The sequence below is a fragment of the Saccopteryx bilineata genome, chromosome 4, assembly GCF_036850765.1.
Source record: "Saccopteryx bilineata isolate mSacBil1 chromosome 4, mSacBil1_pri_phased_curated, whole genome shotgun sequence".
Classification (NCBI taxonomy): domain Eukaryota; kingdom Metazoa; phylum Chordata; class Mammalia; order Chiroptera; family Emballonuridae; genus Saccopteryx; species Saccopteryx bilineata.
The window spans coordinates 265,424,865-265,450,310 of record NC_089493.1 but is presented as its reverse complement, the minus strand read 5'-3'; the positions used below and the strand labels follow the sequence as shown (position 1 = coordinate 265,450,310).

At 45.3% G+C, this 25,446-nt stretch overlaps 1 protein-coding gene and 1 non-coding gene across 3 annotated transcripts in view; one reads left to right on the top strand and one right to left on the bottom strand.

The window, feature by feature from the left end:
- The window catches only part of STYXL1 (serine/threonine/tyrosine interacting like 1), a 73,318-nt gene that overhangs the window by 27,882 nt on the left and 19,990 nt on the right, over positions 1–25,446 (bottom strand). For both annotated transcript variants that reach the window (XM_066274504.1, XM_066274505.1), the window contains exons 3-5: positions 14,475–14,536; positions 8,327–8,468; positions 2,360–2,505 (exon numbers count right to left, since the gene is read on the bottom strand). In XM_066274504.1, the coding sequence (XP_066130601.1) occupies positions 2,360–2,505; positions 8,327–8,468; positions 14,475–14,536 (350 nt within the window). The remainder of the gene's footprint in view (positions 1–2,359; positions 2,506–8,326; positions 8,469–14,474; positions 14,537–25,446) is intronic.
- Positions 19,407–19,597, top strand: LOC136336781 (U2 spliceosomal RNA). Its single transcript, XR_010731597.1, has one exon. It is a non-coding gene; the product is annotated as a U2 spliceosomal RNA (small nuclear RNA).

Below are 25,446 nucleotides of genomic sequence, written 5' to 3'. Positions count from 1 at the left end.
TGAGTTATCAGCAGCATTATGTTTGCAGAGAAATGCTGCTTGGAACACTGCAAAGCCAGTAAGGGATGTTCCTCTAGGAGCAAGGAGGTGTATCTGCATGATGGGAGACTAGCTGTATATCTTAGAAGGGGAGGAGGTAGTCCTTTGGAGAACTTGACATGAATATCCTAGATTTGGAAACAGGCATGACCTCAGACATGCGTCCCTGCCTTTTCACACAAGCTAGCTGGAGCTGTCAAGTCAGCAAGGCAAGAAGGGGCTGCAGCGAGGTCCACCTGGGCCTCTTTCTCACCACTGTTCTCCCCTGTGGTGCATTCAGGGACTCAGCTGAAGAAGGATGGATGCAGTGTGGGGTCATGGGCTACCAAGGAAAGGGGAGAGATTTGGGGTATTCTTAGCATAGATTCTCAGCTGGCTCTCTCTGTGTGGGATCCTCAGTAACAGACAGGGCCCCTGAACAGAACCCGAAAAACCTGCATCAAAGGCCACCAGCAGCAAACAGAACCAGGTGGAGTCAGAGTGAGAAGAAGGCATCTCCCCTCCCTTGACAGCAGCCAGTCACCCAACAGAGTCCCGCTCTGGACCCTCGGCACCACAGTGGCCGGGCTGGAAGAGAGGACGTGTCTCTGAAGCTAAGCCACACTCTCCCCATTCCCAGCCCCAGCACACCCACGCTGTCCCTCGGGGATGGGAAGAGATGAGATTTCATTTGAGATTGGAATGTTAAACTAGCCTAACTTGTAGTGGACTGATTGTTCTTACTTTTAAAAAAATATTTCAATTTTTTTTTATTTTATTTATTCATCATTTTAGAGAGGAGAGAGAGAGAGGAGAGAGAGGAGGGAGGGAGGAGCTGGAAGCATCAACTCCCATACGCGCCCTGACCAGGCAAGCCCAGGGTTTCGAACCGGCGACCTCAGCATTTCCAGGTCGACGCTTTATCCACTGCGCCACCACAGGTCAGGCCAATATTTCAAAAAGACACAAATGTAGAGAGACTAGTATAATAAACCCCAGGATCTATCTCCCCTCTACAAACACCATCAACTAATGGCCGATTTGTTTTATTTATACTGACTTCCCAACATACCCCGGATTACTTTGAAAAAAAATTTCAGACATCATATTATTTTATCCATAAGTATTCCATTTTGTTTCTCTAAAAGATGCAAACTCATATTTGAAAAAATATAACCATAATAATGTCATCACAACCTAAAGAAATACAGGGTGGGGCAAAAGTAGGTTCACAGTCATTTATGTAAAAAATAATACAATAATTAATAAATGATCATATGAAAATAAACTGTTTTGGCCCTGGCCAGATGGCTCAATTGGTTAGAGCATCATCCCAAAGCACAAAGGTTGCTGGTTCAATCCCTAGTCAGGGCACATACAGGAAAAGATTGATGTTCTGTCTTTCTCTCTCTCTCCCTTCCTCTCTCTCTAAAATCAATAAAGTAAACATTAAAAAAATTAAAATAAACTTTTGCATCCTCACAACTGTAATCCTACTTTTTGCCCCACCTTGTATGATAATAATTCCTTACTATCATCAAATATCCAGTTAATATGCACATTTCCCCAATCACTTTATAATATGACTAAATTGAAAATTTTCATTATCAAAAGAAGCCAGAAAGCATGAAATCTGCCCAAGCAAGTGATAAGGGCAAAAATGAGAGCACAGTTAAAGGCAGGTACTGGCAAGAATGAGCCTTCTGCATGGTGACATTCCATTGCGGTCATACTCCTCAGTAGACCAGATCCTGCACAGTGCCCCCTAGGGACCGGCCCCTGCCTGCCAACTCATTGCCACCCAATGCCTGCTTTGTACATCCTCACCCCTCTTCCTCACAAGCTCCTCCTCCTTCAGGTTGGCTCCAGAAGGAAGTGCCCATCCTCTGGGCTCCATATGCCTGCTGTGTCCCTTGGCCACACCCCTTGCCTCCCCTACTAGGTGAGAACTTCTCATAGGCAAGGACTGCTTTCTCGTCCTTCTCCATCCAGGAGCAAATTAAATTGAGACAGCCTTGAATCATGACACCAATTCTGCTTGTCTGACTTTGACTGCAAACCACCATCCAGAATTCCCCTGGGATCCTGCCCTCTGAACAGGCCCCATCTCTTAATCACCATACTGGCTTTTGCCCAAATCTGACAATTATAAATTCATAATCTTGGACTGGGTCTCCTGGCTACGCCACGTTCATTTCCCAGGCCCAGTCTTCCAAATTTCTTCTATCTTTTCCATATTGTCTGTCTCCTTCTCTTTATCCCACCCTGCTCCCCACCCCGTGGTCCTCAAGGGAAGGCCAGGCCCCATCTGTGCCTGCCTGTGCTCAGCACCCTGCCTTACTTGTGGCATCCAGATGATCTTCTGCGTCCGGAAGAAGTGGTACGTGGCTGAGAAGGACTCATAGCCCCCTCTCAGGATACGGACGGGGTGGCAGGTGCGGTGGGATATGGCTCTGCCACACTGAATGGCAGCTCCGAGCAATAGTTCTAGAAGTGGAGACCAAAGAAATGAATGTCTCCTGTGTGTTCACCATTTGTCTAAAGCCCCAGTGAATGGCCACTTTATTCTGAAAAGCAATTATCTACGAAGCTGAAGCAAATAGAAATAGAGATGGGTATGACAATAAAAATTTAAAAGCAACTTACTACCAAGAAAGTTCATCTTTTTCTGTTAATATATATTCAGCTAGTGCTCGACTTATGACCATGATTGGTTCCGACAGACCGGTCATAACATGATTTGGTTGTAAGTTGAGTAGGCTATATGTATAGTACTGTAAAATGATGTTATAAAAATCTTTAAGTCATATTTTATCATAATTTTCTTTCATTATTGTTATATATCATAATTTTCTTTGTTCATTTTATGCCATTTGTATCATCTCTACACCATTTTGTTTCTTATTTTTACATTTGCAAGTTTAAGTAAAACACTGCATTACCAGTACAACTGGTTTAATATTTGCAAAGACAATTTCCTCTTGGTAGACATCTTGGGAGGGGTTTGATGAAAAATATCCAAGACACAAAACACAAATTGCTGTACCGAGTCTGGGATAACAGTTGAAATGGTGCACGCAGAGATGGTAGTGCTGCCAGAAGCTGGTCTGCACTGTTGTACGCCCAGCTGGGCAACGCTTGTGCTGCCAGACGCGGAGCAGTCATGGCTAGCAATTGTGGTCATAAAGTCGAATGGTCGTAAGTTGCATAGGTCGTAAGTCGATCAATATTTGTAAAATCATATTATTATATGCCACATTATAGACCATATAATTCACCTATTTGTACATAGTACAGCTAGAGTACAATTCAATGGTTTTTAGTATAGTCACGGGGTAGTGTAACCATCACCACAATCAATTTTAGAACATTTTCATCCCCCAAAACATTTTCATTACCAGTTACAGGGTTTCACTCCTCATTTCCCCCTAAACACCCAGCTCTGGACAACTATTAATCTAATTTCTCCCTATGGATTTATCTATCTTGGACATTTCATATAAATGGAATTGTACATTAGGTCTGGTTTCTTTCACTTAGCATAACATTTTCAAAGTTCATCTATGTAGCACATATCAGCACCTCATTCCTTTCACAGCTGAGTAATATTCTATTGTGTGAATCTACCACCTTTTATTTATCTATCATCTGTTGATGTATATTTGAGTTGTTTCCACTTTTTGGCCATTAAAAGTAATGCTACTATGAACATTCACATGCAAGGTTTTGTGTGCACTTTTTCATTTCTCTTGGGTACACACCTAGGAGTGGAATTGCCAGACCATATGATAACTCTATATTTAACATTTGAGGCAAGTGCCAAGCTGTTTTCCATAGCAACTGCATGATTTTACCTTCTGAGCAGAAGTGTATGAGTGTTTAAATCTTTCCACATTCTGGTCAACACTTGTCTTTTTAATTATGGCCATCCTAGTGGGTGTGAAGCGATAATCTCATTGTGGTTTTTACATCAGTTTAATCTAAAATGCTTTCATTGATCTGTAGAATCATGCTATTAGACTGTATGCAAATTGTATATATGTGATAGGAAGTTTGCATAATTAAGGCTAAGCCAAGATATCCTAAGGCCAGGATCTGACCCCTAAAGAGGAATACTGTGCAGCAGATTCTGGAGCTAGCTAAATGGAGAAAAGGAAAGGCACGGACTGACAGCTGCATTGGACCTTTGTCCAGGGAGAGAAGGCCAATTCCAGCAGTGGCCGCTGAGGACAAAAGTGGTCTGAGACCCATCTGGAGAAGTCGTACTCAGAGGGGAAGAACCTACAGACAATAGTGAAGCCAGGAGAGCCTACGTGGTGGTGGCACAGTGGATGGAGCATCGACCTGGGATGTTGAGGTCCCAGGTTCAAAACCCCGAGATGGCTGGCTTGGGCGCACTCATCTGGCTTGAGTGTAGGATCATGGACACGATCCCAGAGTTGCTGGCTTGAGCAAGGGATCACTGGCTCAGCTAGAGCCCCCAGGTCAAGGCACATATGAGAAGCAGTCAATGAAGTAACACTATAGGCTGGTGTTTCTCATCTCTCTCCCTTCCTCCCTCTCTCTCTCTCTCTCTCTCTCTCTCTCTCTCTTTCTCTCTCTGTCCCTAAAAAGCAAGCAAACAAAAACTAGTGAGGTCAGGATAGAACCTGTATCTGGCAAGACAGAAGCCAAGCCCACCCACGAGGTCCTGACTGGAAAGCCAGAAAGCCCTGGGTCCCTCGGCGTCTCACTCAGAGCCCCATCTCCCTCTTGAGCAAGAGACTGACTAATGATGGGGCATGAAAGAGAGCCCAGGTAAGTTAGGGAGAGAGTCCTAGGCCACAGTGGTACTGCCTTTAAACCAGACAGTTGCCGCCCTGCCAATGTCACATGACCAGCTGGAGTATTCACATGCAGGGTGACGGGGTCAGAGAGGGGGTAAGGCCAGTCTCTAGGAAACAATTAGAGACTTGGACGGAAAGCCACGAGGACATCCCCGGGGCCCAGTTTAACCACCCAAGGCTGTAACGAGGTTCATGTTTTTGAAACATTATATTCATTCATTTCTATTCCCATTAATCCCGAGTTCTCCACTGACATGAAGTTTCTCACACCTTGAACTGGGGCACCTACTGCTTCAGGGAGAGGGGCGTGGCTATCCAGTACAAGGGAGTCGCTGCTCAGCCTGAGCTTTAAGTTGAATTATTTGAGGTCCTTAGCCAAACAATTGTCTTGAAAGTCAAGCTTTGCTGAGGGAGGAGAAAAGAAATCCCCAAACTCCCAGAACTTCCTTTCATAGTCGGTGTAAACGTGTGGCCCAGGAAACTCCACCCACACATATCATGAGTCCTTTGTGGAGGTCTGTGACCCACATGTTGCAAGGAAGGATGATTTAACATACAGGAAATGTTGCTCTTATAAGAAAGGGGTACCTTTTGCATACTAAAAGGTTAGAGGAGCATCCCAGAGGCCAAGACAAAGGGAAGCTACTTCCTGGGTTCCTAAGGAGATAGAAACACACTGGTTGATGGCGGTGGGGGGTACCAAAAATAGCCTGTGCTCCATTTCCCACTGAGATTCTGAGACCCCCCCACAGCGGAGGCGGGGAGTGGTTAACCTATTGCAACAGGCCCAGGGCTCAGTGGCACGACTCAGGGGAACCTGGGTAGGAGGGGACAAGAAGCCAGCACCATGCACCGTCAAGGTGGAAGGAACCACACACGACTTACATCAAACACGGATATTTTGGCCACAGGCACAGTCCATGGCCAAAGGCCACACAGGCCAGCTGCACCTGATCCAGAGGCCAGCAGAAAAGGACTACACAGACACCAATACCTGCTTCTGTGATATGGTGATGTCCCCCCATGCCCAGATTTCCTTGAGGGTCAGGGAGGTGGGCGCTTAACAGTGAAAAAGGAAAAGGGGGTGGTGAGAGAAACCTTGAAAGGCCTTTTACCCAAAGACTCTGCATTTACCCGAAAGATGTCACTTTAAAGGAGAAAAGATGCCTTGAGTAGGCAAGGTCTGTGCATGCATGATTTTGGTTTTTGGCTGTGTTGCTGTTGTTTTGTGATTGCAGTTTCCTAACCAGTGAGAATAGGGGCTCCACAGCCCAGTGAGGTCAGTTACAGAATGTAAGGGGGTTATCTTTACCGACCACTGTTCTCTAGGATTTCAGGGTCCAGCGTACAATCCCAGAGTTGCAAACCAGAACCCAGCAAGATGAGCTTGGGGAAGGTTTGCAACTCATCTTCCTGGCTAAGGGCCTCCTGGGAAGACAGGTTTTATTAAAGGTAGAAGCCTAGTGCCACCCAGTGACCGTTGGCGTGAATGCCCCAGCCCACAGAACCACCCACACATATTAGTGACCGAGCCACCAACACCACAGCCGCAGCCCACGGCCAGGTGCTGACTGGAGACTGCTGTGGAGGAGCATCATCACAGCAGGTTAGAACTGCGCATGTTTTAATGCTCCGGCTCAGGGCTGGTGTAACTTTACATTGTTTTCCAACATCACTACCCAGGTATTAGAACACTGGACAGCGCCAAACTGCCTGGTCTGAATCCTGGCTCCACCACTTACTGAGGTATAGTTCTTTATAAAAAGTCCACAAATGCTTTCAAATGCTTCCCTTTAAAAGGTTGGGTCTAACTGCCTTCCCCTTGAGGACAGACTGTACTCAGTGACATCCTTCTAATGAACAGAATGTGGCAGAAGGAACTGTGTATAAGCCCCAAGACTAAGTCATAAAAGGCAAGTGGCTTTCCTTTTCGCTCTCTCTGATTACTCGCTCTGTGGGGGGCAGGGGTGACCAGCTACCATGTCATGAGGCCATGCAAGCAGTCTATGGAGAAGTCTATGTGGTGAGGAACTGAGGCCTCTTTATTTTTTTTTAATTTTTTTATTTATTCATTTTTAGAGAGAGAGGAGAGAGAGAAGGGGGAAGGAGTAGGAAACATCAACTCCCATATGTGCCTTGACCAGGCAAGCCCGGGGTTTTGAACCGGCAACCTCAGCGTTCCAGGTCGACGCTTTATCCACTGCGCCACCACAGGTCAGGCGAACTGAGGCCTCTTTACAGCCAGAGTAAAACTGAGGCGTCTCGGCTATAGCCATGTGAGTGGGTCATCTCAGATGCAGGTCATTCTGGCTCAGTCAGATCTTCCAATGACAGTAGCCCTGGCTGACATCTTGACTATAACCTCAGGACAGACACTGTACCAGAACCTGCGAGCTAAACTGCTACTGAATTCTGGACCCATAGAAACTGAGATAATTAATGTTTATTATATCAAGCCGAGTTTGGAGGTAATTTGCTATATGGCAATAGATAACTAACTCACTAGGTGTGGGATCTTGGGCAAGTTACTTTGCCTTTCTGGGCCCTAATTTACCCATTTAAAGAATGGAGATGTTGCCTGACCGGGTGGTGGCGCAGTGGATAGAGTGTCGGACTGAGATGTGGAGGACCCAGGTTCAAGACCCCAAGGTTGCCAGCTTGAGTGTGGGCTCATCTGGCTTGAGCAAAAAGCTTACCAGATTGGACCCAAGGTCACTGGCTTGAGCAAGGGGTTACTCGGTCTGCTGAAGGCCCGCGGTCAAGGCACATATGAGAAAGCAACCAATGAACAACTAAAGTGCCACAACGAGAAACTGATGATTGATGCTTCTCATCTCTCTGCGTTCCTGTCTGTCTGTCCCTATCTATCCCTCTCTCTGACTCTCTCTCTGTCTCTTTAAAAAAAAATGGAGATGTTACCTATTAGAAGACAATTCTCCATGGTTTCTCACATCTCTACATGTCCTCTAAACAAGGCACTGGCTTTTCAAGGATAGTTGTATAACTAACAGCCTTGGAAGTCAGGGACAGTTCTTTTTCCCAGAGCCAAGGATGGGCAGGCGTTCTGCCCATTATAAAAGATTCAGGCTCCCTAAGCTCAGAGTTCCCCTATAATACAGCGCACTGCATGGATATATGCACTTAGCCCCCTTCATATCATCCTGTGAGAACTGGAGCTTGGGGCACCAGTGCAGGAGAATGATGACATGCTGGTTACTTTTATTGCTCTGAGTAATAGAATCCTTTGTCTCTGACCCAAAAGCCTCATGGTCTTTGGCCAGCATCTCTGAAATGATGGCAGGCTCACTTGTCATCTTACAAGGAGAAAGACCTCAAACCCTTCCCAGTTCTTCATATTGCCGTCCTCAGAGGGATGTTCTACATGAGTTGCCCAGTTAGAGCACTTGGCTTGGTTCCTGGCCTGTGGCAAAAGTGTTCAGTAACTGTTAACTGTTATTCTTGTGGCAAGTGTGAAAACCTACCTCTTTCACTATTGCTAGAGTTGTCATCTTCATTGTCATCTCTTAGGATTGCCTCCAGGGAGCTGGTGTGGTCATCATACACCACACAGTACTTCACACACTCCAGATCCACCGAGTCCGGGATAAGATATTCGTCTGCCTTCTAAAGAAACCATGAGAGAAGCCTGTTGACAGCAGTTGCAGTTGAGCAAATAGTCCCTGCACACCCGTCCTGGGTGGAGCTGGAGGTAGGACTATGCCTGTTTCCTGACTACACAGGGACACGGGAGCACTGAGAGTTGACCGGAGAGTCTACTAAACTCCAAGGATCTTCCACACCCCATACCCTGCTGTGAAAAGCTGATCACAGCTGACTGGACCAGAAATAAGTGCCTGGCCCAAGAATAGCTGGCCTACGGACCCACCAACTGACCTAACACATCCTCTCTAGGGACAGTGGTTGCCCATAGGGGTCAAAGTCAAAATTGCCCATAGTGGGCAGTAAGCAGAAGACTTGAATAAGCAGAAGACATAACGCAAGCAGACAAAATGAGGCCAACTGTAGGCTCAAATGAAGCTCAGTGAGAGTGGGAACATTTGTCCTTTCATAGTCACGAATGTATCTTGAACTTCTAGGACAATGCCTGGCGTGTTAGGCCATAAACATGGTTAAAGGAAGGAATGGGCACACAGGTCCATGAGGTCCTGAAGAGTAGTCAGGAAGCGGCTGAGTCACCACCGTGGCAGATTGCAAGGGGAGGACAGTGGTGCCTTCTGCCAAGAAATCAATGCGCTCTTGCAGAACCAGACCTGCCTGGGATCCCACAGGGTGTCCCAGAGCTCAAGGAGGCCTGGCTGGACAGCAGCTGAGGGGTCAGTCATCAATGCTTCCCCAAAGCCCCACTACTCAGGGGAACCTGAGCTTGACTCAATGCTTCCCCAAAGCCCCACTACTCAGGGGAACCTGAGCTTGACTGTCCCTTGCAATCTGTCTGGCTAACACAGAGGCCCTGACAGAGGACCTGCAGGTAGGACAGGACAAGTGCATGGCTCGTCTACCACAGGCAGGAAGGAAGGTAAGGCCCATGCAGGAACAGACGAGGGAGGTTCCCCAGGACTCGAAGGGGAGAAATCACATTTGTCTAAAGGAATTAGCAGATAGATGGTACAGAGGATGAGCAGAATCGAGACAGGGGATAATGAGGAAAGGGAGGTTCTGGATATGGAAGAACACAAGCAAAGGGAAAGGTGAGAACAGCCCACAGAGGCTGGAGCAGGTGGGAGGGCAGCAAGAGGTGTGGCTAGACATTCATTCGTTTATTTAATAAATGTTCGTTCAGGATCTACTTTGTACTTACACTGTGCTAGGTTCTGGAATACATACATACATACATACATACATATATATATTATATATATTTATATATATAATATATATATATTTTTTTTTTTTTAAGGGAAATGCTTGAGTTGGTCTGGAGGACTCAGAAAAAAAGCACACAGGGCAGGAGGCATTTGAGATGAGACTGTAAAGACAAGTCGAAATGTGCCAGATGGGCAAGGGCTTGGGTGTGTTTGAGGCAGAAGGAACAGCTTCCAGTCACTCACGTTAGTCAGCAAACAGGTCCTGAGTGCCCACCAGACACCAGGCACCATGGAGCATCCAGGAGACGAGGGTGAGCAAAGCACACACGCCCCTGTGCTCGGAGAGAGCAGTATGTTCAGGGGACCGCACGGACTCTATTTCTTAGATCTTAAGAGACCATTGGTTGTAAGATGCCCCCCCCCGTCAGTTTAACAACAGTTCAGTCAGGAGTGTACATAAGACGAGGGATTTGTTGGCATAAATACTACTGAGGGCAGGGCAGGGAGCGACTTGTCCCCAAGAAAACCAGAACCAGGGCTCTGAAGCCCAGACCCCCCTCTCAAGCACTGCTCCTCTGCTTCCCCTGCATGCTAACTTCACCTCAGACTTTTCCTGAGGCCCAAGTCATGGCCACCAGTGATGCTCAGACTCCCATCCTCCAAACTCCACCACCAGAATAGAAACAGCTGTCTCTGCCTGACTGGTAGTGGCACAGTGGATAGAGCATTGGCCTGGGACCCTGAGGTCCCAGGTTCAAAACCCCAAGGTTGCCGGCTTGAGTGTGGGTTCATCCAGCTTAAATGCAGACTCGCCAGCTTGAGAGCAGGGTCGCTTTAGTGTGGGACCATTGACATGACCCCATGGTCACTGGCTTAAAGCCCAAGGTAGCTGGCTTGAGCAAAGGGTCACTGGCTTGGCTTGAACTCCCTGGTCAAGGCACGTATGAGAAGCACTCAATGAACAACTAAAGTGACACAACTACGAGTTGATGCTTCTCACCTCTCTCCCTATCTCTGTCTCTCTTGATAAAAAAACAAAAACAAAAACAAAAACAAAACCCTGCCTTCTTTAATTCCAATTCTGATTTGTTCCGTTTGCATCCTTGGCTGAAGTGTGGCCAGGGTTCGGATACTATTTTAGGGAGTACCACTAGACCCCTGTGGTTTGAGCAGAAAGAGAAGTCCCCCTCAGAAAAAGGGGGAAAATAACAGATGCCCACTACATGTGCTTTTGGGGAAAGACAGTACCACATTAAAAGTGCAAATCAGCTGACCTGTGGTGGCTCAGTGGATAAAGCGTCAACTGGAATGCTGAGGTCGCCGGTTCAAATCCCTGGGCTTGCCTGGTCAAGGCACATACAGGAAGCAACTACTACTTGTAGATGCTTCCTGCTTCTCCCCCATCTTTCTCATTCTCCCTCTCTTTCTTTCTCTCTTTCCCTCCTCTATTCAAAAATCAATAAATAAAATCTAAAATAAAATAAAAGTGCAAATCAATTGTAAGATATATCCAAATTTCAGAAATCCTAAAATATGGAGGGGGGAGGATGTGCATCTTAGAATGAAGGAAATGCAGCAAGGCGATGCCGCTGAGGTATGGCGGAGAGTAGAAGCCTGCGGAAGTGCGCCGGAGGAGATGCAAACAGGCAGAGAAGGCTGCGGGTGTGGAGTTGAAGGGCTTTGTGTCCTGCTGGGCTGGGGCATTCCCTGAAGTCCTGCAATCTCTGGCAAAAACACTGGGGAAGGGAGGCAAGAAGTGTCAGTCTGGCTAAGGGGTTGTGAAGGGCTGAGACAGAGAATGGCTCTTTCCCAGAGTTGGGAGTGCTGACAGAATCAAAGGAACGTGCAGACATAAGAGCTGAGTTGGAAACTGAGGGCCACGCATTATGAAGGGGCTCTGAACATGCTACAGAAAGCAGAGAAAGGCCTGAAGTGAGGATGTAGAGCTACAGGACAGAGCCAGAGAATTGACAATTCGGGGGGGGGGGGGGAGAAGGAGATAATGATGGACCTGGCCCGACAGCTACAGCTCGGTTGGTTAGAGTGTCGTCCCAATACACAAAGATTGCAGGTTCAATCCCCAGTCAGGATACATACGGGAACAGATTGATTTTTCTATCTGTCTGTCTGTCTCTCTCTCTTCCTTTCTCTCTAAAATCAATAAGTAAAATAAAATCAATTTTAAAAAAGGTAATGATGGGCCCTGGCCGGTTGGCTCAGCGGTAGAGCGTCAGCCTAGCGTGCGGAGGACCCGGGTTTGATTCCCGGCCAGGGCACACAGGAGAAGCGCCCATTTGCTTCTCCACCCCTCCACCGTGCCTTCCTCTCTGTCTCTCTCTTCCCCTCCCGCAGCCAAGGCTCCATTGGAGCAAGGATGGCCCGGGCGCTGGGGATGGCTCTGTGGCCTCTGCCTCAGGCGCTAGAGTGGCTCTGGTCGCAACATGGCGATGCCCAGGATGGGCAAAGCATCGCCCCCTGGTGGGCAGAGCATCGCCCCATGGTGGGCGTGCCGGGTGGATCCCGGTCGGGCACATGTCTGACTGTCTCTCCCTGTTTCCAGCTTCAGAAAAAAAAAAAAAAAAAAGGTAATGATGGATTGGATTGGGGAAAACTTGTTAGGCAGCAAGCTTATCCTGGAAAAATAGTTGAGCCAGGGCCCAAGCTCTCTGTTGAGTTAGGTACGGAAAAGAGCCTTAGTTAGAATGCATGACAGTACAGTGGCATGGGAATTTTACAAGACAAATTTTTAGAAGTAAACTGACAAGACAGCTCAACTATGTGGATACTTGAAGCTGGAAGCTGAGTGAAACCTCTGAGCAAGAAAGTATACTAACAGACATGAAAGAGACCGAGGATAGGCCAGTGGCTTTCTTTATAGGTCACAGAAGGAGAAAATAAAGCAGAACCAAGAGACAGAAGAAACCAGCGATGTTGGGAGCCGATCAACAACTGCTGGCTGACAAGGTCACAGCAGAAGGTCCACAACCGCTGGCTGACAAGGTCACAGCGGGAGAAGATCCACAACTGCTGGCTGACAAGGTCACAGCAGAGAAGATCCACAACTGCTGGCTGACAAGGTCACAGCAGAAGAAGATCCAAAACTGCTGGTTGACAAAGTCACAGCAGAGAAGACCAATGGCTGCTGGTTGATAAAGTCACCGCAGTGAAGACCAATGGCTGCGGGTTGACAAAGTCACCGCAGAGGAAAGGCACAACGATACTTCCCCCTTTGACCTTTTGAATTAATCTGGCCTTATATCCCCCCTTCTCTGGGTGTGTGCTATCATTTATGGCACAGGGATAATGGCACCGGGCTTTCCCTGTAGATTTGTAGTAATTTCTTTGGAAATGAGACAGAGGGTGTGGGTTCCACAGAAAAGCCTGTAAGCCCCTTGAACTGGGCTCATAGACATAAGAGGCTGGCTATGATATCCCTCGTAAAGGGTTAAGTTTGTAGGAGAATTTCTTCTTATTAATCATGTTAGAAAAAATAGATTGTGACTTATAAATATGTAGGAAACAGTAACTATACACAGAGCACCTTTCAGCCTTCACTTAATTCATCACTTTACCTCCCTAGCCTTTTCATGTGGTAAAGTAGAGAAACTTTCCTTTCTTCTTGCATACCTGACCTGCAGGTGGTGGAACACTCTGAGAAGAATAAAGTTAGAACTTAACTAGTGTATGAATATAGTAAATAAATAAAATTTGACTAGACAATAGAATTTTAGACAAGGTAGAGTTATTAATCAGTACTGACCTTTTAGAAGTTTGTACCAATATTGTTATTGCTGTTCAAGTTATTGTATAACTGTACTTTGAATGACTTACCACCTGATTTATAGCTTATAGAAATGAATTAACTGTTGCCTAGAAATATGAAACCATAGTGAAACAAAAACAATTATTAATCAATGTATTCTGAATACCATGTGATTGTAATTTAGTGTGTGTGTATAAAAGTAAAGTTAGACCAGCCATTGGCAGAGATGCCTGGCAGTAAATGCTAACGAGAGAATAAAGAGAAAGAAAAGAATTCAGCTCTCTCACTCGATTCATGCCGACGCCGTCTCTTCCTGTGGGATCCCTGGATTCCCCCCGGGGCTGGACCCTGGCACAGCGAAGCAAGAGAGAACATGAAGTCAAGGGCGGAGAATGTGGTCAGGACTGCAGAGATGAGAGATGGATCCTAAGTGAAGGCCACCAGTTTTGACAATGACCAGAGAGAGAAGATGCCCTGTGGGGGTGAAGAAAAGGTCCTCACTGCAAGAGCGGGGCATGATGACTGCTACAGGGCTCTCTCTTTTTAAATAGCTGGAATGAAGAAACGAAGTTGGGAAGGGATCAGATGAAAAGGGAAGGGAGTGGCTCCCATCTTTGGGTTATAGTAACTACCTGTATGGCATATTCCCTAAGTAGAATAAACCATAGTGGACAAATGTATATGAAATAGAACCTCTTATGGTCTGTTCCTTAAGGAGAAAAAAAGCTCTGTGGGGCAGGGACAATGAATTAAGGGCATCTTGTATTCTGTTCTATCCCCAGGGTCTGGAACAGTGCCTGGCACATAAAGGAATTAAATCAGTATTTGTTTAATGAAGCGGCTGACCATGGGGGTGGGAAGGACACCTTAGGGAGTATGTAAGAGGCGTGGGAGGTCCTCATGATGGATGCACAGGGTGGCCCTGCCTCTGCTGCCCACTGTGTCCCACAGGAGGTGCTGCCTCCTGGATAGAGCACAAAACTTCCCTCTCTTCCCACCCTCCTGTAAGGTAGCCAGGAAATTCTGACTCTGCCAGTATACCTTCTTCACTCGATGGGCTGTGATCACATGGCTTTCATCATACTCCTGTTTGGAACGCACATCTGAAAAGAAAAAGTATTGAACTAATAACTGTATTTGCAAAAGAGCACATGACCAAACTCCTGAGAGAACTTGCATCATCATCATCTGTTTGGCAGATAGGTGATAGTCACTGTCTTCTTACTCAAGGTGCTGTTCCACTATTCTGAGCTGGCCACACCAGACTCCCTTGCCCCATCACACCCACACTTCCCCTTAAGGGGTAGTGAGACTTTGTACTGTTGATTTAGGGGCAGTTTTCTCCGAGGCCCCCAAAAAAGAGGAGGGGAGAAATCAGAGCCAGAGTGAGCTCATACTAAATGGTCCCATAGAACTTTAGACCCAAATTCAGACTCTAGAACCTAGGAGCTAAGGTTCCAATGCTCCTGCAAGGACAGAAGGTGCATCACTGATGCTCCTCAAAGTTGGGAGAACACGAACAGAAATTAAGCCTTATGCATAAATACTAAATATTTTATCTAAAATATACAGAGTTCGGCCCCTGGCTGGTTGGCTCAGCGATAGAGCGTCAGCCTGGCGTGCAGGCCCGGGTTTGATTCCCGGCCAGGGCACACAGGAGAAGCGCCCATCTGCTTCTCCACCCCTCCCCCTCTCCTTCCTCTCTGTCTCTCTCTTCCCCTCCAACAGCCGAGGCTCCATTGGAGCAAAGATGGCCCGGGCGCTGAGGATGGCTCTGTGGCCTCTGCCTCAGGTGCTAGAATGGCTCTGGATGCAACAGAGCGACGTCCCAGAGGGGTGGAGCATCGCCCCCTGGTGGGCATGCCGGGTGGATCCCAGTTGGGTGCATGCGGGAGTCTGTCTGACTGCCTCCCCGTTTTCAGCTTCGGAAAAATGAAATAAATAAATAAATAAAATATACAGAGTTCCTAAAATTCAACAATAAGAAAACAACCCAATTTAAAAAATGGGGAAAAGATATGAACAGACACCTTACCAAAGAAGCTAGATAGATGGCAAATGTTCAACACCATATGTCAGAAGGGAACAGCAAATTAAAACAACAATAAGACCCTGGCCGGTTGGCTCAGTGGTAGAGTGTCAGCCTGGCATGTGATGTCCTGGGTTTTATTCCCAGTCAGGGTACACAGGAGAAGCAACCATCTGCTTCTCCACACCTCTACCCTTCCTCTCCTACAGTCATGGCTGGATTGGTTTGAGCACATCACCCCCTCCACTGAGGATGGCTCCATGAAGCCTCCTCCTCAGACGCTAAAAATAGCTTGGTTGAGAGCATGGCCCCAGATGCGCAGAGCATCAGCCACAGACGGGGTTGCCAGGTGGATCCCTATTCGGGTGCATGAGGGAGTCTGTCTAGCTTCCCTCCTCTCACTTGGAAAAGAAGAAATAATTATAAATAATAATAATAAATAAAAAATAAAATGAGATACCACTACATACCTATTGAAATGTCAAAAATTCAAAACAGGGATAACACCAAATCCTGGAGAGGATGTAAAGTGACAGGAACTCTCATTCATTGCTAGCAGGATTGCAAAATGGTTCGGCCATTTTGGCAGACAGTTTGGCAGTTGTTTCTTTTTAAAGAATTTTATTTATTGATTTTACAGAGAGAGGAGTGGGGACAAGAAGTAGTTGCTTCACTCTAGCTGTTCATTGATTGCTTGTCATATGTGCCTTGACTGGGCAAGCCCAGGATTTTGAAGCAGTGACCTCAGCGTTCCGGGTGGGCGCTCTATCCACTGCACCACGACAGGCCAGGCCAGTTTGGCAGTTTCTAACAAAACTAAACATACTCTTACTAGCAATCATGTTCCTTGTTTTTTACCCAGGTCAGCTTGAAACTTATTACCACATGAAAGGCTACACACAGATATTTTATAGCAGCTTCATTTTTTTTTTTTTGTATTTTTTTTTTTTTTGAAGCTGGAAACGGGGAGAGACAGTCAGACAGACTCCCGCATGCGCCTGACCGGGATCCACCCGGCACGCCCACCAGGGGCTACGCTCTGCCCACCAGGGGGCGATGCTCTGCCCCTCCGGGGGTCTCTCTATTGCGACCAGAGCCACTCTAGCGCCTGGGGCAGAGGCCAAGGAGCCATCCCCGGTGCCCAGGCCATCTTTGCTCCAATGGAGCCTCGGCTGCGGGAGGGGAAGAGAGAGACAGAGAGGAAGGAGAGGGGGAGGGGTGGAGAAGCAAATGGGCGCTTCTCCTGTGTGCCCTGGCCGGAAATCGAACCCCGCACTTCTACACGCCAGGCTGACGCTCTACCACTGAGCCAACTGGCCAGGGCTGCAGCTTCATTTTTTAATTGCCAAAACTTGAATGCAATCAAGATGTCCTTAAATAGGATAAACAAACTGTGGTACATCCAGACAATGGAATATTGTGCTATGTTAAAAGATTTACCAAGCCATGAAAAGACAGAGGAAAGTTAAATGCATACATAAATGAAGGAAGGCAATCTGAAAATGCTATATACTGTATGATCTCAACTATAAGACATGCCTTAAAAGGCAAAACTAGAAACAATAAAAAGATCAGTGGTTGCCAGGGATTAGTGGAAAGAGAACTGTAAGGGCAGTGAAACTATTCTGTATAATGCTATAATGATGGATGCACATCATTACATACTTGTCCAAACCCACAGAATGTAGAACTCTTACTTTGAACCTTAATGTAATGTAAACTCTGAACTTCAGGTGATAATGACAGTTCAAAGTAGCTTCCTCAATTATAACATATATACCATGATGGCTTTGGATGTTGCTAACTGGGGAGGCTATGATTGTGTGGGGGCAGGGAGTACTGTACATAGAAATTCTCTGTACTTTCTGCTCAATATCTCTGTGAACTTAAAACCTAAACAACAGTCGATTTAAAAAATGACGTAAGAAAGCACTAACCACAAAAGAAAATATTGATAAGTCTAATTTTGCAAATTATGAACTGCTCTTTTCACCAAAATACATTAAGAAGGCAAAAGGGCAAGTCACAGAATAGGAGAAAATGTCTGTAACACAAATAAGTAACCTGCATCAGGAATTTATAAAGAACTCACAAATCAATGGGGGAAGCCCTGGCCAGTTAGCTCAATTGGTTACACCAGGGTTGCAAGTTTGATCCTTGGTCACGACGCATACAAGAATCAATCAAGGACTGCACAAATAAGTGGAACAAATTAATGTTTCTCCCACATTCTCTCAAATCAATAAATAAAATAATTGTAATTTTAAAATAAATAAAAAATAAATCAATGGAGAAAAAACTTCAAACATCTGAAGATATCTTTAAGACATCTTTATTTATTTATTATTTATTTTATTTTTCCTCCCAAAGTGTGAAGCAGGGGGGAGGCAGACTGACTCCCGCATGCACCTGACCAGGATCCACCTGGCATGCCCATCAGGGAGCAATGCTCTGCCCATCTGGGTTGTTGCTCCATTGTGGCCGGAGCCATTCTAGCACCTGAGGCGGAGGCCATGGAGCCATCCTCAGTGCCTGGGCCAACTTTGCTCCAATGGAGCCTTGGCTGCAGGAGGGGAAGAGACAGACAGAGAGGAAGGAGAGGAGGAAGGGTGGAGAAGCAGTTGGGCACTTCTATGTGACCTGACTGGGAATCCAACCCAGGACTTCCACACCCGGGCGATGCTCTACTGCTGAGCCAACTCGCCAGTACAAGACATCTTTAGAAATAGCTCAAGGCCACATCCCTAGAAAGTCCCCAGCCTCCATTAAAGTGCCTGCCTAAGAAAAGTCAAGGCTGCCAGAACTTACTGTTTGTTCCAGACAACACCTAAGATGGCCCCCCAGCCTCTGGGGAGTGTGGGAGCCTAACATTGGTAAGCACTGGTTAGCAAACCAAGATGGGTTTCACATGGACTAGTCTCCATCCACTTTTTGTACTTTTTCACTTCCTTGACTCTACTGAGCTCCTGCCTGCCCCCTTTGCTACACCCTCCTTCTACCTTAAATCACCAGTCACCTGTGTGCAAATTGAAGTTCAGTTCATCTTCCTATTACAAAAGTGTATTATTGATTAAAAGCTATCTTTACTGCTTTAGTGTCTCGTATTAGTTATCTCTGAAACCATTTAGCAACAAAAATGTACAAACTACAATGTAGCTACATACAACAAGAGTGAATCTTAGTAAAATAATCTTGCGCAAAGGAAGTCAGACACTTGGGCTTCATGGCTTAAAGTCGAGTGAAACTAATGTTAGCTAAGCAGGAAAACAGGAGAAGATGAAAATCATTCTTGGTTAAAATGAAATAATGGGAACAGAATTTCAATTTGAGATGATAAGTAGTTCTGCAGCCAGAGTGGCAACAGTTGCACAACAAAATGCCTGCATTTATAAAAGGACATATGCGGATTCTAGATGAGTAAACCAAGGTAGTCTCATTAGCTCAGTTATCGCTCCCTCAATCCCACAAGCCCCTTGCCAACGACCTCCGACGGGGGCTATTCGGCGGAGCCCTCGGCCGGGATCAAGCCAGCCCGGGAGATCCTCTTGTCTTTACACCGATGACGCCACGGCTTCCTTTCGGACTAGGACCCTTTGTTGGGTTCGCAGACGCCCAAATCCCCTAGGCTCCGTCTTTCGCACCAACAAAGAGCTCGGCCACAACCTACATTCCATTCATGCGCGCGCAGAAGTCGTCTGGAGGAGGGAAGAGCTTCACTTACGGAATAGGCGGGGCATGTAAATTAGCAATGGCCACCGTGCCAAACAGATATAAAATTAACTTAAAGACAGAGAATTGAAAAAAAACCTTCACAGGATCTAATATATTCTATATATGTGTCAAGACACTTGGGTAGTGAGACTTAAGTTGATGCTTGATATGGCTCACCGTGAGTTTAATATGTGTGGCAAGAGGACGGCACAGGTAAGAGAGATATAATTGTTATCGCTTCTCGGCCTTTTGGCTAAGATCAAGTGTAGTATCTGTTCTTATCAGTTTAATATCTGATACGTCCTCTATCCGAGGACAATATATTAAATGGATTTTTGGAAATAGGAGATGGAATAGGGGCTTGCTCCGTCCACTCCACGCATCGACCCGGTATTGCAGTACTTCCGGGAACGGTGCACCCCCCCTCGGGGGCCCAAATAAGGTTCAAAGAAAGAAAAAGAGTATGATATGATTGTTTTAATTAACTGATATGTTCAGGTGCTACCCTTACACAATAACGTATTAGTTTTTCGTGAGGTTAACGGTGTTCTGTGTTCGGAGAGACAGACTCCCGCATGCACCCGACCGGGATCCAGCCGGCACGCCCACCAGGGGGCGACGCTCTGCCCATCTAGGGCCTCACTCTGTTGCGACCAGAGCCACTCTAGTGCCTGGGGCAGAGGCCAAGGAGCCATCCCCAGGGCCCGGGCCATCTTTGCTCCAATGGAACCTCTGCTGCGGGACGGGAAAAGAGAGACAGAGAGGAAGGAGAGGGGGAGGGGTGGAGAAAGCAGATGGCCGCTTCTCCTGTGTGCCCTGGCTGGGAATCGAACCCAGGACCCCTTGTACGCTAGGCCCACGCTCTACCGCTGAGCCAACGGGCCAGGGCCATTTTTTTTTTTTTTTTTTTTTTTTTTTTTTTAAGACGATTCGTTTTAACAGAAAGTAGGACAACAAAACATCAACCCTCATATGGCCTTTAATCAGGCAAGCCTATGATTCCAGGACCATGCTTTATCCACTGTGCCACCACAGGTCAGCTCGTCATTGGTTGTTTTTTGTACATGCCTGCCAGGCTTATTTAGTTAAGACTCTGCTCTTTTATTTCCTTCTCTTTTTTGTCCCTGTTTTTCACCCATTTTGTTCCTACTCTGTGGTTGGTCTTTTATGATTATTTCCAGGAGCTCTTTGTATATTAGAAAGATAAGTTACTTTTTCCTGTGGTTTTAGTTGCAACTACTTATTCTTAATTTAATTTCGTGGAACATGATGTGACCGGCCTATGCAGGTGCTGGGAATGGAGGCTGGCCAGACATTCCTGCCCTCAAGGTGTGTCCAACCCAGGGTAGGGACTAGGACACCTGTCCAAATGGCAAAATACCAGGCAGGACAAGGAAGAGATGAACAAAGATTCAGAAAACCAAATTAGTGAGAAGATAGTTTGATGTATACAAATCTGAAGAGATCATGGGATGGGAAGGCCTGAAGTGTCATGTCAGGTGCAGACTTAGCAGTCTATGTTGTCTCTCATTTATTCATTTTTTCAACAAATATTTAAGTGCCTCATATATGCTGAGCACTGTCCTAGGTGCTAAGGGTAGAGCAACAACAAAATCTCTATCATCAAGGTAAGAAGCAAAAAAGCCAAATTTGAAGTATGTATGTCTGTGAATATACTGCTATATGTACCTGTATGTATATGTCCATGTCTATGTGTCTCTATCTATGCCATGTGATGATTATGGGTATCCATAATGGCTTGGCAGCTGGGAGAAAACTAAAGCCAGGTAAAGTGGGATATGAAGCAGGAGAGCCCAGGATGAGAAGGGGGGAGATCATTCTCAACACTATAAAATGGATATTATCTGTACTTTACACATGGGAAGTGACTTTCTCTAGACTGCACTTATTAAGAGATGCTTATTTATGTCTGGCACTTCCACAAAGAAGTGTAGCTTCGTAGGACCCTAATAAGAGAGGCGTTATCATCAACCTCATTCTACAGTTTAAAAAACCTAAGGTCCAACATGGTTAACAGGCTGCTAAAATCCTGACTTTGCTTCACATTAGCTGCATGACCTCAGACAAATTGCTTAGCCTCTCTGAGCTTCAGCCTCTAACAGTGCTGTCCATTAGAAATATGTGAGTCATATATGTAATTTTTAATTTTCTAGTGGCCACATTAAAAAATAAAGATAAATCAGTGTCCTGGCTAGATAGCTTTGTTGGTTAGAGCATCGTCTCAAAGCACAGAGGTTGCTAGTTTGATCCCCAGTCAGGGCACATACAGTCTCTCTCTCCCTTCCTCTCTAAATTCATTAAAATCAATAAAATAAATATATAAAAAATTTTAATAAAAAGAAATTGGGATTTTTAAAAATACATAAAAACTCTAAAAAGTTGAAAAAAGCAGCAATCCTGCTTAGGTGGGAGGGGCCTGGCTCTGGTGGGAGGGGCCTGCTTAGGTGTGACCGCCTCCTCCCGTGGAACTTCCTCTTTACAAGGAGACCATCCCCAAAAAAGTCTCCTTCCCCAAAAGATAATAAAGAGGAAAAGCCTAACATGCAGAGTGAATCTAAAGGAAAGTGAAGATGGCCAGTACTATCACCAATACCACTTCCAAAGAAAAAGTTAAGAGAAGTCAAAGAAAAACTGCTCTCCCGTGGGAATGAAATGGAGAAGCCTCTCAAGAGAAGAGGCACAGAAGAATCTAGCAGGTCTTGCTGCTAGTAAGGAGAAATCCATTGGCATTTTATCCTCTGAACAAAACCTGAATATGGCAGAGGGTGAGGGTTCAGATGGTAAACATCAGGCTGACACTATAATTAGTGAAGTAGAAATAGACACCAATCAGAACACAAGAGAAAATCCCCCTGGTGAAGCCTCCACAGTGGAAGAACCAATATCATCACTGCTTCTTCCCCCACCAATAGAAAATGTGAAGCAGCATCCAAAACTGCCCTGGCATCACCTCCTATTACCATGAAAATAAATGAGTCTCAGGAATAAATAGATGACAATAAGTGAGTCCACAATCATGATGGAAGTGACCTAAGTGACGTCACATGTCAAAGTGTAGTGAGGATTCTGGATTGAATGGGGCTCAGTCCATTATACAAGAAACTAAAAAAAAAAAAAAATGCAAAGTGGGTCTTAGCAGTCAGAGTGTCTGAGGGAGACTTTGTATCTCCTGTGCTTGTTCTTTTAGAAATGAAATCAAGATTACAGCAAACACTTCCACTGCCCTTTAATTAATGAATGTATACTTTGAAAAAGCAGCTGAAGGGCAGGAATAATTAAACTTTGAGCAAGAGTTCAGTTCTTAATTTGTAAAATTTATTGCATTTATTTTAATTTTTTATTGTTGTTGGGGTTTTTTTTGTCTTCTTCCGAAGTTGGAAACGGGGAGGCAGTCAGACAGACTCCCGCATGCGCCCGACGGGGATCCACCCGGCATACCCACCAGGGGGCGACGCTCCGCCCATCTTGGGGCGTTGCTCTGCCGCAATCAGAGCCATTCCAGCGCCCGAGGCAGAGGCCACGGAGCCCTACTCAGCGCCCGGGCGAACCCCGCACCAATGGAGCCTCAGCTGCGGGAGGGGAAGAGAGAGGCAGAGAGGAAGGAGAGAGGGAGGGTTGGAGAAGCAGATGGGTGCCTCTCCTGTGTGCCCTGGCCGGGAATCGAACCCAGGACTCCTGCACTCCAGGCGGACGCTCTACCACTGAGCCAACCGGCCAGGGCTAATTTATTGCATTTTATACTCATTTATTGTAGTAGACAAACTTTTATTTTTAATATTACTTTAGTGTCCAGTGTTGATTCTTTTAAAATTTGGGTGTTTTTTTTTACAGAGATGGGGGGAACAAAAGGTATCAACTCACACTTGCTTCACTTGAGTTGTTCATTGGTTGCTTGTTGTATGTGCCTTGACCAGGCAAGCCCAGGGTTTCAAACCAGCGACTTCAGCATTCCAGGTCTATCCCAGTGGTTGGCAAACTCATTGTCAACAGAGCCAAATATCAACAGTACAACGATTGAAATTTCTTTTGAGAGCCAAAATTTTTAAACTTAAACTGTATAGGTAGGTACATTCCTTACTGAGGCAGCACCTGCACATGGTATTTTTTGGAAGAGCCACACTCAAGGGGCCAAAGAGCCACATGTGGCTCGCGAGCCGCAGTTTGCCAACCACTGCCACTTGCCACCACAGGCCACACAATTCAATGTTGACTTCTAAGTGGTATTCTTTTCCTAAGACTTTATGTATGCCTATTGATTGTTGTATAAATTTTAGCAAATCCAAGGGAGTCAGTATACTAAACTAGCAGATACCTAATCTGTTAGTTTATGTGTTTAACTGAAATGAGTAGGCCAAGATAGTCTAATGCATTCTGTATCTTTGTCCAGCCTATAACTTGTCAGTTTTTTCTCCACAGTTCCTTCCTGTTTCACTTTAGTTTACTCCTAGTTCCTTGCTTAGCTGTAAAAAAATTGTCATCACAGGGTACCAGAAGAAGAAGAGAGAGCAGGAATTGAAAACCTATTTTTTTAAAATGACTGAAAACTTCCCTAGCCTGGTAAAGGAAATAAATATACAAGTCCAGTAAGTGCAGAGAATTTCAAACAAAATGAAACCAAAGAGGCCCACAAGATACATAATAATTAAAATACCAATTTTTTTTTTTTACAGGGGCAGAGAGAGAGATAGATAGGAAGGGAGAGAGATGAGAAGCATCAATCATCAGTTTTTCGTTGTGACACTTTTAGTTGTTCATTGATTGCTTTCTCATATGTGCCTTGACCGTGGGGCTACAGCAGACCGAGTAACCCCTTGCTCCAGCCAGTGACCTTGGGCTCAAGCTGGTGATCTTTGCTCGAACCAGTTGAACCCACGCTCAAGCTGGTGACCTCAGGGTCTCGAACCTGGGTCTTCTGCATCCCAGTCCGACGCTCTATCCACTGTGCCACCGCCTGGTCAGGCAGATAAAGAATCTTAAAAACAACATGAGACAAGCAGTTAGTTACCTACAAGGGTGCTCCCATAAGACTCTCAGTTGATTTCTCAGCAGAAACTTTGTAGGACACAGGGATTTGCACAGATATTCTAAATTGTGAAAAACAAGGACCTACAGCCCAGGCCAGGTAGCTCAGTTGGTTGGAGCATCATCCCAGTACACCATATTTATGGGTTTGACCCCTGGTCGAGGTACATGCAGGAGTCAACCAGTGCGTGTATGAGTGTCTGGAATGATGGGTCAATCTTTCTTTCTCTCACTCTCTCCTTTACTCTTTCTCTCTAAAATCAATAAATTAAAAAAAAAAAAATTAAAGCAAGCCCCTATAACCAAGATCACTCTACCCAGCAACGCTATCATTTAGAATTGAAGAAATAAAGAGCCTCCCAGACAAGAAAAAGCTTAAGTAGTTAATCACCACCAAACTAGAAATATAAGAAATTATTAAGTTAAAGGGACTACTTTAAGAAGAAGAAAATAATAAAAAATATGAATAAGAAAATATTGCCCCCCCCCAATTCTCACTGACACTGGTAAACACATCATAAAACAGTGGCTCAAACAACACTAAAGCTAGTGCAAAAGATAAAAGGCCAAAGAAGGAATATTGTGTGTAATTACAATAATAAATTCTGTAAAAAAAAAAAAAAAGAAAGGAAGGAAGGAAGGAAGAAAGAAAAAAGGAAAGAAAATACAACCACACCCACACAAGAAAAGTAAAAAATAATGACTAAAAACAAAAAACAAAAACGTGAAGCGGGAGGGTCAATAAAAATGGCAGTGATTTTAGAGTGTGTTCAAACTTAAGTGGCCATCAACTTAAAATAGACTGCTATAGACATAGCTTGGCATATATGAAGCATATGGTAACCACAAACCAAAAATCTACAAGGACTTACAAGAAAACAAAGAGAAAGGAATCTAGACACAACACTATAGAAAGTTATCAACATACAAGAGAAGAGAGAAAAGGAACAAGAATGTAACAGAGAACTACAAAAACAATCAGAAAACCATAAAATGGCAATAACTATATATATAACTATCAAAACTTACTTTAAGTGTAAATAGATTAAATGCTCCAATCAAAAGAGGAAAGGATAAGCCTGATCTGTGGTCGCTGATTGAAACCCTGGGCTTGCCTGATCAAGGCACATACAGGAAGCAACTGCTAGGAGCTGATGCTTTCTACTTCTCCCTCCTCTTTCCCACTCTCTCTCTCTAAAAGTTAATAAATAAAAAGAAATAGATAAGAAG